This window comes from Bos indicus, chromosome 10 (assembly GCF_029378745.1).
Source record: "Bos indicus isolate NIAB-ARS_2022 breed Sahiwal x Tharparkar chromosome 10, NIAB-ARS_B.indTharparkar_mat_pri_1.0, whole genome shotgun sequence".
Taxonomy (NCBI): domain Eukaryota; kingdom Metazoa; phylum Chordata; class Mammalia; order Artiodactyla; family Bovidae; genus Bos; species Bos indicus.
The window spans coordinates 19,020,687-19,038,555 of NC_091769.1; the positions used below are offsets into that span (position 1 = coordinate 19,020,687).

At 48.1% G+C, this 17,869-nt stretch overlaps 2 protein-coding genes across 5 annotated transcripts in view; both read right to left on the reverse strand.

Annotated features, from left to right (window-relative positions):
- The window catches only part of PKM (pyruvate kinase M1/2), a 26,580-nt gene extending 12,021 nt beyond the window's left edge, over positions 1–14,559 (reverse strand). For all 3 annotated transcript variants that reach the window (XR_002181534.2, XM_019968223.2, XM_019968222.2), the window contains exons 1-3: positions 14,421–14,559; positions 2,781–2,962; positions 2,117–2,208 (exon numbers count right to left, since the gene is read on the reverse strand). Coding sequence is in view for 2 of the 3 variants with exons in the window: in XM_019968223.2 (XP_019823782.1) it covers positions 2,117–2,208; positions 2,781–2,934 (246 nt within the window). In the remaining variant the exon portion in view is untranslated. The remainder of the gene's footprint in view (positions 1–2,116; positions 2,209–2,780; positions 2,963–14,420) is intronic.
- The window catches only part of PARP6 (poly(ADP-ribose) polymerase family member 6), a 33,359-nt gene continuing 30,035 nt past the window's right edge, over positions 14,546–17,869 (reverse strand). The window contains exons 23-24 of one of the 2 annotated variants that reach the window (XR_011568741.1): positions 17,175–17,319; positions 14,555–15,249 (exon numbers count right to left, since the gene is read on the reverse strand). Coding sequence is in view for 1 of the 2 variants with exons in the window: in XM_070797026.1 (XP_070653127.1) it covers positions 17,232–17,319 (88 nt within the window). In the remaining variant the exon portion in view is untranslated. Of the gene's footprint in view, positions 17,320–17,869 lie in introns of both variants that reach the window. The other variant, XM_070797026.1, reaches the window with a different exon arrangement.

Below are 17,869 nucleotides of genomic sequence, written 5' to 3' on the forward strand. Positions count from 1 at the left end.
TGACCTTTGCTATTTCTCACTTGCAACAAATCCCGGCTTCAGTCTCACCCTGGAAGCCCTTTCTCTTTCCCATTAGCCATTACTGTTTGACTAAAAAGGGACTCAGAGCCAAGATGGCAAAAGTTCCTAGTGCTATCAGTGTGACACTGCTGATAACACAGGATGTAGGCCTCATCCTTCAACCACCACCATCCGGGTGAGTGGCACCGGAGAATACGACACGTCTTGCCCACAAGAGCTGCCAAAAGTGGGGGCTGGAGACACTGTGGCAAAGCTGTCAAAAGGCCAGATGCAATAAACCAAATAAACAAAACCAAAAAAAGAGATCAGATGGTAGATGTTCCTCTGTCTGAGTGAAGGACAGAAAGCAAACCCAATGTTCTGCTTAGTAGAGTATTAAAAACGGCCAAAAGGTGGAAGTTTGTCAAACAATAACTGTTTACATTATATAACTAATATTTCAGATCAGTTTCCAAAACTGATTCCAGGGGCAACATAACTTCATCCTGGTCAAAAACTTCAAATTAAACCCACAAGGGACTTCCCAGGTGGTCCAGTGGTTAAGATTCTGTGCCTCCAAGGCAGGGGCCCTGGGTTTGTTTGATCCCTGGTTGGGGAACTAAGATCCTGCCATACAGTGTAGAAAAAGAAAACAAATTCCAACTCTGGGAATAAGAGTCAAAGCACAGATAATCACCAAATGCTTCTTGTAGTTTAAAACACCAACTCCCCTGAGCCAGCCCCCTCCAACAGGTGCAGATACCACCCTCTCCCCCTGCCATTTCAGAGCTGGGTGGTATTATTTTACCAGATGGAAGAGGCCATAAAGCCTGGTTAAAGGTCAACTTCCTAAAAGCTATTTCTTATTTCTGCTCCTTCCCCTGCACACAGCAGACCCTGGCACAAGTCAGCAGGAGGGATCAATTGTGAATGGACCTTCACTGGTGTCTCTAGCTCTCTCTCTGGGCTAAGCACAGGCCTGCAGGAATGCCTAGTGACTGTTGCGGAGGACTCTTCACCTTTGGGGAATTAAGAATGCCATCTGTGGGCTTCTTAACCTGCCCCAGGGTGCCTGCTGAGCGCAGTTCCTCTGAACTTGGTCAGGTCCCTGTGACATTTGAAGGCTATAAGCTGTTTATGGAACATGGGGTAGGGAACCTACGAGGAACACTCTCATGTTTCCAGAAAGGAGGCATACAGTTCTTGGACTGCATTTACTGAGGCTTTATTTTTAGTTTAAACTTATCACCAACTTCCAAATGCCAGAGGGCAACCCCTTAACCCCGTGACCTTACAGGGCAGCATTTTCTTTATTCTGAACAGGAAATACAGAGTCCAAGAGGATCAAGAGCTTGCCTCCTCCACTAGTCTTCTATTGATGCCAGTATGAAATCCCATGGCACTGTTCCTCAGGCAGCCCACACACTCCTCAAAATGAGCTTGTTCCGATCTTGGGAATAGCAGCACAGTGGAGCACTTTCCAATAGCTGTCACCTGGTCCCAGGGGCCAAGTCAGCTCATAAACAGCCCCAGTGCTAACATACTCCTCCCAGATCACTAGACAAGTGTGCTGACTTTATTTTAATGTCCCAGAACTCCTGGGAAGGGACAGGCTGGGAACACAATGTTGATGAAGTGGGGTACTACAAACCAGGACCCAGTCCTTCACTTGCAATAGTGGAAACCCTTCTCTGGGACCTGCCCCATTTATCATGGGTCTAAAATGAAAATAGGCAGAATAACCTGCAGGGTGACTTACTGGTTCATCATTGCAATTATGAGCTGTTATAGAAACCCTGGTGCAGAAGTGTCAAGCTCCATGGCTTAGAGGGGATTCCAGGAAAACCCTTCCATGCTTTCCTTATCAAAGGCTAACGGAGCACAGGTGTTGGGGAGAACCATGGCCAATGACAAAGCAGGTCATCTTTGCTTAAGGAGACTTGGCCACTTGAGATGTCAGGGATCTGGGGGGAAGAACGGTAGGGATGGGCTGGTGAAGACAACCTTCCCATTGATTCCCCACTTCTTCCTGCCTGGTCCACTGTGGCTAAATAAACACAGCATGCCCACCCTGTTTCCTACAAGCTGCCCAAGGGGCCACACCATCAAGGCTCACCTCGTGGGTTCCATGAGAGAAGTTCAAACGAGCCACATTCATTCCAGACTTAATCATCTCCTTCAATGTCTCCACTGCTCGTGAAGCTGGGCCTAGTTCAGAAAAAACAAAACAAAAGTTTGAAAGTCATTAAATGTTCATTATCCAAAAGAGGATTAACACTTCAAGTGTGCTTCAGTTTAAAGAACTCTTAATAACCAAAGTAAAATGTAGCCAGCCCTGAAGCCCAGTCAGATGTCCAACTACAGCATTTTGGTTGAACAGAGCAAGTCCACAAGATCTTTCCTAGGTCTCTGAGATGCTCAGAGACAGTAAGAACTGCCATGGAAAACACCCTCTAAATTTTACCTTTAGCAGAACACATAAAGCATATGAATTCCTTCCTGCAAATTCCTATGAACTCAGTTTGAAGAAGGAAATGGCAACCCGCTCCAGTATTCCTGTCTGACAAATCCCATGGACAGAGGGGCCTCATGGGCTACAGTCCATGGGTCACAGAGTTGGACAGGTCTGAGCGACCAAGTCCATGACGTCATTTCCCCTGAGAATCTCTCTGTAGCATCTTGCTCAGAACCCAGGTTTGCTACATTTAGTCTTTTGGGGGGAGAAAAGATCACTGTCTCAGGAAGCCCTTGTTTCAGGGGGAGTGGGCACCCGCGCTCACCGATGGTACAGATGATGCCGGTGTTTCGGGCCGTAATGGGCGGTGAGTCGATGTCCAGGCGGCACATGTGCTCCAGGAATGTGTCGGCCATGGCTGCGTGCAGCTGCTGAGTCTGAATGAAGGCCGTCCCGGCGTCGCTGTGGTGCTTCGACATGGCTTCTGATGTCTTGGGTCCAGAGGAACTGGAGAGAGTGTGATCTGCCTGAATGGCTAATATATAGCTTGGCACAGAAGCTGCTTCCTGCTTACACATTAACTCAACAAGCATGCTCTGTGCACAAGCCACAGGCAGCCCCGCCACACTCTGGCTACGTGGGTGCTCAAGTCGGGCCATGGGCTCACATTATCATGAGCAAGTAGGAAAGACCCCAAAGAATAAGTCAAAACCACATTCCCAATGAATGTACTTCCCAGGCACATGTTAAGCACACACCTCCCTCACACTGGGATAATGTCTATCTTGACAACTCCCCTACTAATCCTGTAAATGGCACCATTTACATGCACTGCAGGAGTTTCCTCAAAAGGAAGTTTTGTCAAAATCTCTTGCCAATCTTCCAGGGATACAGACAACTCACCCCTAGCTTAGTACCATGGTCAATCTAGATCTTTTTGTGAAAAGCTGTCTCAAAGCTATAAACATCTGCTATGGGGTGTGGTACCCATACTCTCTCTTCACAGTCCCCACCCAAACCCAAAGTGACTTTCCTGGTCGTGGAGACCACTATTCAGGTAGCCTCCTAGTCCTGGAGTCCTAGGTTTCACTAACCCACAGGGACACATAAGTCCATTCCTCGATTCACCATAAGCTGGACAGTATGCCCCAGCCCACTGAGAGGCAAAAAAACCCATCCCTGGACAGGTAAGTCCAACCAGAACCAAGAATGCAAAATATTTTTTTCCCCAGGAATTAACTACATCTGGTACTTTCAGTCAGAAGGACTTAGGCACATTCAAAGCAATTTGCGTCAAACCAAGGATAACCACAATAGTCCTAGCCTGGCTCTAAAATTATTGCACTATGAAGAAATTAACACTGCTTGTCAAATCCTTTCCAGGCTGATCTTCTGACCCTCCACCCATTCCCTATCTAAGTCTGGAAAGCACACCACTCACAGTAACAAAGACCATCTGTTCCAGGTAATTAATCAGCCCAGGTCACAAGCCTGACCCAGGGCACAATGGTTCAGACCTTTATTTTTCCTCATTGCTGACTTTACAACTAAACTCAGTCAGTTAGTTAGCTGATTATAGACAAGAGACTTGAGAAGCTTCCAGGCAGTGTCTGAAGACTCATCAGGTAAGCACGTGAGCCAGAAACTTGCAGTCCTCATCAGAAACCTTTTTGCAGGTTTTCAGACCAAGGGCTGCTCCTTCTCAAATCCTGTGCCTAAGTGCTGCAGCCGAGGCACAAGAACAAGCCTTTCTTTTGCCCTGTCCCACCTCCTCCAAAATCTCAGGGCTCCAAACCAAGGCACCCCATCCATGTAACCCTTACTCTTTCCCCTCCTGCATCCTTGACTGAGTGGCCTCTCCAGGTGGCTGGGGCATAGCACACATCTAAACCCGCCTGACACTTTCAAAAAGTCTGGTGAACTTCAAGAAGCTCTGTGACCAGGTATTAAGTGAGGCTCCTACACGCTGCTGAAAACCAGTAGCTATAGATCCCCAACTACACCTTTAAAAACAAGAAACTAAGACCAGCCAACTATCCAACGTGGCATATACACTGTTCCTTTCGATATGTATCTCTTAACTCCCCACAACATACCAGGTACCGAGATGAAAACAACATCCTCTCCACCAAAAAACAACATCCTTTCCTCCACGACCTAGTGGTTTCATATCTCTTAGCACCGTGACCTTGGAGGTAGTCCGGTGTTTGCCAAATGATGTTTCAGAGCACCTATTAATGCCTCTGTGACAAATCGCAGTTATAGCTATGCCCCCTCCCCCACCAAATCTGAGAACTTCTGAATCACTGACAGGATGGCCTGGGCAGCCAAGGTCCCACCGTGCACTCAGGGTGGAAGCTGGGCTTACACAGTAGCACCCACTATTACTGCGGTGCGTCTGGCTGTAAAGGGAACACCACTGAAGAGATGGTTCCCTTGGTGGCACGCCAAGGCCACGGGAACACACAGGTCTCACTGAGGCCTCCAGGCAAATGGAGTCATCCAGTGTGACCTCAATGAGTGGGTTAAAGTAACTCTTCTTAAAAACCATCAGTTGGGGACCTCACTGGCAGTCCAGTGGTTAAGACTCCACACTTCCACTGCAAGGACCATGAGTCTGATCCTCAGCTGGGAAAGTAAGATCCCACTGCTGTGTGTGGCCCCCAAAAGAGGCATTAGTTGGATCGGCTCTAGACCTGAGACATTAGGGTCTCCTTGCAAAGACCCCCGAGTGGGGCCACTGATTATCGTGCCGTACCTTGTGTTCTCTGGGCTTGGGCTTCCGGTGACATAATGCTCTTTTTTTGACTCAGGGTGGCTCCTTGGCCCCACTTGAAAAGACTGCTCGGAGCTGAGAAAGGTTTGCCCTGCAGAGCTGTACAAGGATTAAGGTAAAAGCTGAGTGCAACTAAAGCTCTTGGGGGTAATGGAGAAATCACCTTAATAACCAGGTATCCAGGCAGTGGTAGTTCCTAGAGGTTCAGCTACGTTATAAATTAATACACAGAAGTCACCCAAGAAAATTCTCAGGTAAAAGAGTTGTCAGTGGCTCCTTTGCAATGCTTTATCCCCTGCCCTATAACGTCTCTTTAAACCTTCGTTTACTAATATTTCACTATTGCCCCCCACCCCTTCTTTGGGAGGGGAGGCACTAAATTAAACATACATAACTGGACTGGAAGGATACCTACCAAAATATTATCAGCATATTATCTGTGTGGTAGGATTACAAGCAAATTTCTTTCTTCTCTTTACTAAAAAGTTTACTGATACTACTTTCATAAGAAAAATTCTAAATGTACCTCTTTCAAAAATGACACACTTACAAGCGTCCTGGTAAAAATGTTGGAATTAAAACAAAAGTGAAGGTCCTTGTACCATTATTCAACTGCCACTCTATGTACCTCAGGAATATTCTAAACATGGTAGAGGTAGAATAATGCATCTTGGGCCCTAGATCATAAACTCACAGCAGGATAGTTTCACTGACTAAGACGATCAACCTTAGGAATTCTCTGGTGGTTCAGTGTTTAGGACTCAGCGCTTTCACTCCCTGGGCCCAGGTTCAATCCCTGGTTGGCAAACTAAGATCCCACAAGCCACATGACACAGTGAGGAAAAAAGAAACCTGAGTCACTCTAACTGAGTAACTCTAGCGGTTACCAAAGGATGGTCCGTGAGAGCAGAGCTTTCAAAGACATTATTTGCCTTCTTTAATGTGCTGGTATTTGTACTGATGGTGCAGAAGCAATGGGCAGGTAAAACCTTGATTCATCCAGAACTTCCAAGTTGGTGGGGAGGAAAGCTAATATGGTCCATAGGACAACTCTGTGCCCCAAATCTGAGTTACATGCCCAAATCCAACAAACTTATCTTCCTGTTTAGTCTGCCTTCAAGCATCAGAGCAAAATCTTTGTGACAAGGATATCCTGGTACAGAAGGGCTGCCTCAACAACAGGAGATGCTATCAGCAGATACAATTAATACACTCGGCTCAACCACTAGCCCTATTTCATTATCTCAGATTAAGCCTGAGGTCTACAAGCTCTGATCTTTTGCTCACCCAGGCTACTAAGTACAAAAATAACAAGTGAAATTTTACTTGCTATTTGAGTGTGTGTACCCACCAGCAATCCAAAAAAGCTGGTTTGTCAGCAAATCTGTCCAGATTCCTATGAGATCTCACCATGTCCTTAAAGTCCACTAGCAAACCAGAGACCTTGTCACCTGCCCAGGTCCCCAGCTGGGTTTCCATTCCCTCAAGCTTTGCCCTGAAGCCTCCCATGAGCCTCTTCTCCAGAGCACAAGCTGCCCATCCCCACCTAAAACACCCCCTGGACTCTCCCCCAGCCTCAGCCCTGGTTTCTCAGGGCCAGCTTCTGGGAAGAGCTCCCCCACCCTCAGGCTAGCCACTGGGACAGTGCCTGCCAGCACACGTTGTCCAGCTCATGCCAGTCTGGCTCATTCCTACATCCTCCTCCTCAGGAGGCACAGACATGCAGAGCCAACCTCCAGCCAGCAGTGGAAGCTGGGCATCTCCACTGATGGCAGCAAATGCCATGCCCGGGTACGGGAACCTGAATCTTGAGCCCGAGCCCCTGCTGTAGCATCCTCCTCAGAGACATTTCTCCTCTGTGAGAAACAAGACACCATCAGAGGCCTGAGAGCAGTTGAAAGGACTGAGAGCAGGCACAAGTGGCAGCTCAGCTCCATGGGCCCCAGCTCCGACCTCTCCTTTCCAAGTGGCTCCTGGTCTTCTAAAGCCACAGTTCTGTTCATGCCAGACACAAGTCTTGGATCACTCCTCAGAAACCAGGGGGTAGAAACCATAAAAGAAAAACTACCCAACACGTCACTGAGAGCCAGTACTGCTGGCAGGGTGTGCTGAAGGACTCACGCTTCACTCCACCGATTCGAGTTTCCCAAAAGCCCACATCATTCTGCCCTAGAAAGCCAGCTTGGCCTGTGAGCCCACATCTGCATAAGCCAACCTTTAACCTATGTGTGCTCTGATGCCAATCTCACTACACAGGCTGACTCAATGATGATGGCACCTGCTGCCCACAATTGTGACACCAATTTGCGATCTACATCTCCACGTTTCCAAGCCAGCATGGAGGTCTGATTCCCAAATCTTTGGCACACTAACAACCATTAGAAAGTTTTCATCACAGTATGTTGGACAGGGACTTTCCTGCTAGCCCAGTGGCTAAGACTCCGAGCTCCCAATGCAGAGGGCCCAGGTTTGATCCTTGGTCAGGGAACTAGATCCCATGTACCGTAACTAAGACCTGACCCGGTGAAATAAATAAATATTAAAAAAATGCTGGACAAGGCATTCAGGTCAGTCTGCTTTCTAGGAGCTCTGTTAGTAGACGATGGAGCAGAAAAATATAATTCCCAAGACTGGCCCTTATCTGACAAAGGCAGCGACAAAATCAAAATGGGTGCCAGGCCAGCCACAAAACCTAGTAAGGTCCGGAATGAATCTCAGCTGTTCATCCTATTTGTTGTTGTGGGTCGGTCGCATCTTACTCTTTTGCGACCCCATGGACTGTAGCCCACCAGGCTCCTCTGTCCATTCAATTCTCCAGGCAAGAATACTAGAGTCGTTGCAACTTCCTACTCCAAGGAGTCGGGATTGTCTCCTGAACTGGCAGATGGGTCCCTTACACTGAGCCACCTGAGAAGCCCTTCATCCTCCTACACAGTTAGAGTAATGATAACAGTATATACGCGTATGGAGTGGGGCCAGGACAAGCAGTTCTTAGCTAAGAGATGGGAATATTAAGTCCATTCTCTCAAGTATGGAGTGGGGCCAGGACAAGCAGTTCTTAGCTAAGAGATGGGAATATTAAGTCCATTCTCTCAACAGGTCCCATAACAGAAAGCAAAGCCTGATGTTACCATGTTACACAAAACAAAATGAGCCCACTGTAGGTTTAAGTAAAATTCCCTCGCTCTTTTATTCAGGGTTAGAACTAAGTGACTTAAATATTATACCTAGGAGCCCAAGGTCCTATTTCAAATCTGAGTGTGCAATAGGGCACAAAAGCTGATGCTAAAGAGCCCACTCCTATAAGGACCACTCAACTCCAGGGCAGGAAGTCCTGAGTCAGAGAAACTGCTACCATTTCAAAAGCTGAGGATTTCCTGGTTCGATCAGATGCCCAGAGAAGAGACCTGGTTTCAGTCTGAAGGAGGAAGTGGAGACAAAGCTTTTGCTGAGTTGTGCTCCTTACTAAACTTAAAATTATGAGACAGTGCTTCAGGGCGTAAGACTGACACTCTGGAAGCACCAAGGGACCTGGGACCCTGATTCAGGATCCTTCCAAGTCAGGTACAACACCAGGGGAGGGATAGCCTCAGAAAAGGGAGGCCTTGGCTCAGTACTTAGAGGAGGAGCTGCCCTGAATCAATCATAGCTGCAGGGAGAAGAGGAGGGGATGGGAGGAGAAAGGCATGCCAGATCTCCCGAGCACTGACCTACTTAGTATGCCTGGTCTCCCTACAGTGACCACCATAGGTTTGCTTCTGTTTTGAACTGAAGGAAGAAACATTAACATCTATATTTCTGCCACCCAGAACTGACCATTAATATTATCCAAGGAATTCCCTGGCAGTCCAATGGTTAGGACTCCACACTTTCACTACCAAGGGCTGGGTTCAAACCTGGTTGGGGAACTAAGATGCTGTGAGATATGGCCAGAAAAAAATTGTTCTTAATCCAGATTTTTAGACTTAAAATTACCATTGTATCCAATTCATTTGTCCTCCATCCCCAGGTGGTTCCTCCAACCCTTTCACATCACATCCTAATACCCAACCAAGGTCATGAATTTTCTATCCTTATAGTTCATCTAAGGGTGTCTGTATCTCTATTCAACACTATGATACTGCTGCTTCTATAATATGCTAAGTAATACACTGAAAGGCATTATCAAACAACTTGCTTTCGCAGCATATTTAAGACCTATCCAGTTGGCACACAGCTCTAGTTAATTCATATGAACTGCTATACTAGCCCAGTGTGTGACTAGACTATTTATGTATTCCCTCACTGGTTGACCATTTTCCCACTAAACCCAATTTTTCCTCATTAATCAATACTATAATATTTCTCCTAGTACATGTCTCTTTGTGCAGGTGTGGCTTCTATACCAGAGGTGTATTCCTGGGCCACAGGGTATGCTTGCTTTCTGTTTTACAAAATAGTGCTTAATTGCTCTCCAAAGTGGTTACATTAATTTACAACCAACCAGTCAAGTGAGTTCTTGCCTTCCCACACCTTTGCCAACACTTGACACTGTCAGACTCTTACAACGTTTGCCCAACTGATTGGTGATGTGTTAATCTGCTCTTTGACGAAATAACAAGAGGGATATCAGATATCAGGATAGTTTTCTTTTGAGTCTTTACTTTCCTGACTCTTAACCAGACTAAAACTTCAGTGCTCCTCCAAAACGTTGTATGGCTTGGTCTCATATGCCATGACTGCACTCATCACCTGAGAAAGGGGTGATGTGACACCAGTCACCTACAGTTAAATATTACCTGTTGGCTGATTAAATGTTTGGAAGGGCTGGGGCTCCTTTCAGATAATTTTTATAAGGAAAAAAAAATTTTTTTTTTTTAATATAAACTGCCATCAGCCGAGCTGGTCCATACTCTGAAATGCCACGAACAACAACCCTGTCATAGCTAGTCTTGGTATCTCCCCGACTAAAGCCCTTGTCTGACTTCCAAACAGCTTGCTGGCGTCAGGAAAGAGCGGCTTACGGGTCCCCAGGAGTTTTGCCTATAGGGAGAAGTGGGGGAGGGGAGTCACAGAGGCCACCAGAAGTACTGAAGCCTGGCTCTCCCTCCTACGTGCGGACCAGCACAAACCAATATAGGAAAAACGGCTGCAGGGGTGGGGTTGCACCACTTGGTGGCCCTGCCCACCTCCCCTCCTAAGCGGAGCAGTCATAGGAGGAGGTCCAAAGGTTCAGCAGAGTCTGCACACACTGCCACTCACCACCCATCCTGGCTCACCTCCCCCAAAACAGCTTCTTTAACAAAGCCCCAAATAATCAGCCTATTCGTTTATCTAGTCCTTGGCTAGTTTGTGGTTAAAGAGAGAGAGAGAGAGAAAGCAAGTTTTCAAAAAGTATGGTAGAATTAAGAATGGTCTTCATTGGGAATTCCCCAGTGGTCCAATGGTTAAGACATTGCACTTTCAATGCTGAGGGCCCACGTTCGACCCCTGGTGGGGAAACTAAGGACCCACAAGCTGTGACACAAAGCAACACCCCCCCCCCACCCCCGCAAAGAGTAGTCTTCATTTAGTTCTATCTGTATCAGAACTGAAGCTTAAAGTGATGATTCAAGGTCCCATAGGACTGGTCACGAAATAAATCACTTACATATCTCACAAGACCCTCACTCAATAGTGTTGCAAAACAACTCTGCTCCCATGGATGCCTCATTCCTGTGGTGCACCAGTTAACTGGGATTTGACTGTGGACATTCCAAATGATTCAGAAATAAAGTTAATGTCAAATGAGTCATTTCCCCCCACCTTCACCTCAGTCTTAGCTTTTAGCCAAAATAACACACCCTTACTTGCCTTCATAAAACCTGAAGACAAATATTTAAAAACTCCTGTAGACTTGCATTACAAGTCTGTAACGTAAGAGTTGCATGTTTTTCAACGTTCCTGCTCTCAAACACTTCTCCATTTCTTTCACTGCCTCAACATTAAGAAATAAGCAGTTTTAAGAAATAAAATGGCATTTCCCGTGACCCAACATTAATGTCACAACACTCAGGGCACATAAGCACCTCCCCTTAGGTGTTAGCTCTGTTTGGAGTAACAGCTACCAAACTTGCCAAGTCACTGGGGCTGCAATTCCTAAAGACCCAATAATGCTTTTGGTTAAACTGTGAACACTGAAATTATTTACTTCTAATGCAGTGCTTAAAATGAGAGCAGCTGTCCTATATATGACTAATGTCCCTACATTTTGGCTCCAGTCTAGTAATGCAGAAATGAGTTCAAGGACATAATCTTTAAGTCATCATTATTCATCTTCCCTACAATGCTTATTCCCAAAAGGGTTGCCACATCCATCGCACAAGGCTCAGGACAGGTGTGCAGACTATCTCTGGGGCCTGAGGCTCTGCCACGTGGCATTTAAGCATTGTCCAGAGAGCCTGGGGACCTCCACCATCCATTTGTCACCTAGCTGAGGCACTTTTAATTGGGAAGAATGCATACTTCATTATTTGACTCACTGAAAAGGGAGAGGAGATTTTTAAGCCTGCAAAGACCACAGTGCAGTTTCCCCACTCACCCAACGAAGACAGTTCTCTTAAAAGCAGAAAAATTCAAAGGTTGAGTCATCTTCCCTACATCCTCCCCCACCCCACCCCCCCAGAGATCTGGTGAGGTGTTACATACTCCTCCCCTCAGAACAGGCCCCCCTGCATTCCCAACAGCATCCTCAGGCAACCTGAGGGTGAATTATTTGCTAACAATGACTAGAGTCCTGACCTAGGGCCTTCTCTATATCCCAGGGAGTGGCCACACCCTGCATACAGCCAACGAGAAGCTACTGTCCTTTGCCTCTTATCTTAATCTCACACCAGCTGGTTGAGCAAATCCCAGAATGCTACCTGGAGCAGGTGCCAATAGAACCTGAAGATTTTGGTCTTAGGTTTGCAAGTTTGTTTCTAATCTTAATAGCCAAAATCTATAATACAGGAGGCTGAAAGCCATCTCCCTTCTTGCCTTCCTTTGGCTAGAGGACCAAAGAGCCCCTGTTGCAAATGGAGAGCAGCAAAGTAACATTGTTAGTTACTTTGCCAACACTGCAGTAGGATCCCTGAGCGGACTGGTTTCTAGGAGATCTCTGGTATTTACACAGAGCCTGACTCCCAAAGATGAACTGAGTCTGTGTTTTGGGATGGCAGCAAGAAGAGGAGTGCTTGAGTTCAATTATGGATGAAGTCATTGGGCTCACTGTGACCAAAAGAATACATCTGGGGGCATCTCACCAGAGATTAAACACTGCACCCAGTACTCAATATGTACCTATGTAAGTGTGTATATAGCGACCCACCCTTTTAACAACCAAGATGAAAAAAGTTACAATTTTCACATGGGAAACTGAGGTCCTGAGTCTGAATTCCCTCTATTATTCATATCAGTATGTAATGAGTTAAACCTGATTCTGAAAGCCTGTTTTCATCTTCCCACTGCCTCTGTCCGTCACGGACCTCAGTTATCAGGCTCATTTGTACGGGGAAGGATCAGTGTTCTGGGTTTGAAGAACACAGATAAGAAGCCAAGGGATGCCAACCCATTACTGGGTCTTCAAATAATCTTCAGACTGGAAGGTGCGTTTCCGCTTCATCAAACCCCGTGTGATGACACCTGGTGAGGCCTCCTAAACCCGGACAGGAAGTGCGTACCCTCCACGTGTGGAAGCACGTGTGTACCTTTTCACGGCACTTACAGTGGTAACTTTTACATTCGTTTGCTAATCAGACTGAGTTCCGTAGGCTAGGACGATTTTAGTCATCCTGGTCTGGTCTCCACAGCCCTCCCCCAAACAACTCTTTATACGAGTTTTTACTGAATGAGCGCATGTACGTGGCACCAAGCTCTTGATATATTTCTACTCTCCTCCAACCCGCGGCCTCCGCGCTCTACAATCGGGCGCATCTGTTAAGCAACGCTGTTAAGTAACGTGAAGCAGAGGCAGGGAGCCAGGTGAGTGCCTCGAACTCGAGGAGGCCTCTGAGCAGCATCCAGAGGCTTGGCGGGCCGGAGATGATGCTTGGTCGGTAACGGGCCCGAAGGTCAGTGTTTCGTGATGCCGAGGAGCGGGCGCGGCAGGGCGGGTCCGGCGCCGCTACGTGCAGCCCCGCCTCGGCGGGATGGAGCCCGGGACACCGCGCACCGCCCCCCACCCCCCCACCCCCCCCGCCCCCAAGGCCCCCTGGAGCAAGCGGAGCGCAGCGGTCACACTATCGTATTCTGGGCAGCACAAAACAGGAACGCGCCACTGGGCAGCCACCCTTTCTTCCTTTGCATTGGGTTAGATCAAGGGTTATGTAACCTAACTGCTCCTCCGGCCGCCACTGCATCCATCTCCGGGTCGCCTGGGAGCCAGCCTGCCCATCCGCAGACCGCTGCACTTCGGGAGCTGACCCCGGAACTCCAGCCCAGGGCTGGGGAACTATGATGGAGAAGGGGGGGCAGGAGATGCGAGGCCGAGGGGCGGGGACGGGAGTGCAGGCGGACGTGACTAGAACAGAAGGGGAGGGGCGAGGAGGCTGGTGGCGCGAAGGAAGGTGCGCAGGAGAGGGATGCGCTGGAGCGACGTGACCAGAGAGGCGGGGGAGGGGCGGGAGCCAGGGCGTGAATGAGGGTAGGTACAAGAAGGGGACAGCAGCTGAATGGAGGAGAAACAGGGGAGCGGAGCTTGGGGACTTTCAAGGAGAAGTTACAGAAAGCATCAGAATGAGGGGGACATGGACAGGTTGAAAACAAGAAGCGAGTATTAAGGATGATGGGAAAGGGACGGGCATAGGAGCAGAGTGGAAATGGGGGAGACTGACGCATGAAAGGAAACTATCAAATTAGGAGAATAAAGGGAGGAAGACGAGAGCGAGACCAGATAGAGGAGGGAGGAATAGGGAGGTGAGAATGGGACCAGAATGGGGATGGGAGATCAGGGACTGGGGAAAGAAAGGGGCTGGCTGACCCATCTGCCTTCGGAAGAAGCGGGAGCTGGGGGATTTGAAGGAGACCCTAGGCACAAGCAGCCTTTCTCCTCTTTTCTGATCCCAACCGGGTGAGCCCACGATGCCGCGGATCCTGCGCCATCCTGAGTGCGCAGGCGGGCCAGCATTCCGCACTGCCCCGGGAGACGGAGCCCCGGTGGGGACGGATGGCCCAGTCTCTCCCCACGCTCACCTCCGACGTGGTCCGGCTCGGGATGCGCGGCTACTGCACACAGGTCCTGGGGCTCGCGACGCGTCGCTCCAATGCGGGGATCCGCTGCCTTAGCCTCAAGGTTATCCCGACTGTGGGTCGCCGCAATCCCTCCGCCGCCCCGCCTCCCATCCAATCCTGGCTCCCGGCTCTCGGGGCCCCGCCCCTCCGCGTCCTCGCCGGGCACAGTCACCTTCAGTAGGAAGTGCCGCGGAGGCGGAACGGGGGAATCAGGTTGCCCTTTGAGGGAGGACTACATTCCGTGGCGGAAGGACACGAAAAATAAAACTCGCAGCATTGAGGCACTTTAGGGCCCAATGGGGAAGCGGCGAGACGGGAGGACCCGCCCTCGGAGCTCTGGAGCCCTCCCTCCCAGACCCCCGGACGCCCGGGCCACCTGTTGCGGCCAACTTGGAATGCTGGACCAGGTCTTCTCTTGACCCTTGGCCCAGTCCATCCCAGCTAAGTGGCCCTGGCCTACCCAGATAGTGCCCAGATTTATGGGTCCCCGGGCAGCAATCCCCTGGCCCGGGTGCCCGCCCCAGCGCACGCCCCGAAGACTGAACCGAACAGTCAGAGGTGGGGTGGGGGATGTAGACTCATGGGATGGTTGGAGGTCCTGGCCGCCATAGGAGGGGCTCCGACACAGGAACGGGGAGAGAACGCGGGAGGGCGGGGAGAACGCGGGAGGGCGGAGTGTGTTAGGAGCGGGAGCGTGAGGCTCTTTTGTTCTTAGGGTTTAGAACAAAGAAGGACAAGTAGAGGCCATGTGAAGACTTTAGTAGGGACTGGAGTCCTGCGGAGCGAGTGCCTGAGAGTAGAAAGTGAATAGAAGTTATTAATATTAGTGCAGAACTAACCACATCAGGAAATGTCACAACGTTAGATCTCATAATCTCTGCCAAAGTAAGAATTTCTGTTTTCAACCTTGTGTATTTTAATCAGTATTGTTGGAGCTTTTCTTGTATTTTTCCTTAAGGCATTTTCTGATTTCCTAGTGATCACAGCAGTTACCGACGAAGCAACTGTTAACTCTTGCCTTCTTTCAGGCAAATTTTGAGAGCAGATACAATGTTAAAAATCGTGAATACTATTAGGTTCTTTCCTTTTCCTGGAAAAGAGACCAATGGGTGTGACCCGCTCAGCCAGACACCCTGCCTGCAGCTGAATCACAGGCCTTCATTATGCTTTCCTGTTAGCTCAGATAAGCTGACAAAAAGTAACAACATTAAGATAAAATATTTTAATCTCTTCTATAAGCTGTTTCTGGTTCCCTCAGTTGCAGAGAGGGAATGAATGCTGCGTTATTGAGGTGGTAAGAGCTCATGAAGTTGCTGAGAGGGAAAAAAAAATCATGCTTTACCAGAGGGAATCAGATTCTTCTCTATCCAGAGAAAGAGGGTGGCTTAAGTGGCCATATTGGCCCATCAGCTAAAGATGAACAAAGTACAGGGTTGAACAACACTAAAGGGGCAATGTTGTGGCCAGTGCTGGACTATGTTGCATTTTAAAGATCTATATCTAGATATAGTCCTGTGATTGAAAAGCACATGTATTAAACTGGAGAGCTGATGGCAAACTATTGCACTTCGGTTACAGATTTTGGTCTTCCAACTGTTATAAAAATGCTGTCCATTAATAACCAACAAGGACCTACTGTATAGCACATGGAACTCTGCCCAATATTATGTGGCAGCCTGGATGGGAGGGAAGTTTGGGAGGGAATGAACAGATGTATATGTATGGCTGAGTCCCTTTGCTGTTCACCTAAAACTATCACAGCACTGTTAACTGGCTGTACCCCAATCCAAAATTAAAACTCTAATAGTTAAAAAATATATGTTAATGAAACTTTCACAGGAACCAACAGGTTATATTTTTGCTCATATTAGATGCATAGTGAAAATCTGTCAGTTTAAGGTGATTGTCATTACTGTGCTGAGAAGCAGCTTAGTATAGAAGCAAGCATGGGTTCCATCACATTTAGTTCCAATTCCACTCACTAGCCCTATAATCATATCTGTAATTTAGTGTAAGTCCAGTTCCTTAAAAGTAAACTGCAGACAATTCTAGCTCCATCTGGTGGGGTTTGATAGTTGATGTATGTGAACTATCAAAGTATAGCACAGGGCTCAACAGGCGTCCTCTTTGAGAACTCACTAGTTCTGGAGGTTTTTCCTTGTGACTAGTGCCAGAACATCTGTCTCAATCCAATTAACTAGGTTTGCCCTTCTCTGAGCCATCCTCCTGAAATGAACCTTTATTCCTCTGACCCAGCAACAAGTGACCCCAGAGCTACAGGAAACTGGGGAGGCTGAGGGGGGATACAGACCACCCCCTTAAGTTAGGCTCTGCTTCCTGCCGTTCCACTGTGCCCACGGGCTAGCAGGACAGGAGGAGGTGCTGCTAGGTTCACTGGACTGAGGTGTGAGTGAGGGTGTTGACTGCTGTTTGTTACCTGTTTGGATTTTCGGCCACAGAATCACAGAATCTGGAATTTAACTCTTGGTGGTCATTTGGACTCCCTTGCAAGGTATGTGTGTCAGCAAACAATCCCCGAACAAAACTTTGGAGCCTAAAGACAAGCTTTGGCCCTGGTGAAGAGGGTAAGGTTACAGGTTTTACCATTAAGTGACCTCTTGGCCTCTGCCTAAAACAGCAATGTTACTTCTCTCAGGCAAACACAGGTTTCCAGGGCAGCCCACTGGCCTGGATGTCACATTTAGAAGTGCTTACCACTTTGGACTTCATATACCCTTTCCAGAGCCAGATTAAGTAGACTTTTTAATTTCTTCAGTGCCTTCCTTCCAATTCCCAAGATCTCTTCAGGCCCACCAGGGTGGCAGAAAACCTTAATTTCTGAGTTTCCCCCAGACAAATCCTGGAAGACAAGGTTGACCTTTTGGAGTTAAGGGATAAAGAGAAAACAGGTTGTCTCTTGGGGAAAGGAAGAGATTCATGGAGGAAGAGACTTGGGAGGGCTGGTTACCATAGAGATGGGCACTGGGAAGGCCATTCCAGGGGAAAGGAACAGTAAACAAATGTTTTCTGAATGCAACTGTGTATCTAAGGTTCCCCCTCCTGAGGAAATGCCTTATCAGCACTAAGAAAAGGGAGACTCCTGAGGAGTCCTTGTTCATTCCAGGTCATTGGACTGCCTCAGCCAACAGGACCTCCAGCAGTTTTTCTCTAGCCCAGAACTGTTACTAATCACAGGACAAAGCTCCTTAGGGTGGGTTAGTCCTATCCACCAAGCCATGGAGGCCTGGGCTCTCTCTTTTTCCCCTACAAGCGTAACCAGAGATCAGGTTCCTTATGACGCAAGTGGAGCGGTAAGCAGACCCCAGTCCCCCAAAGTAATCAAGATTTAGAAGACCAAGAAAGGCATCAGTGGGAATTCTATGAAGGTCCGGTGGTTAAGAGTCTGCCCT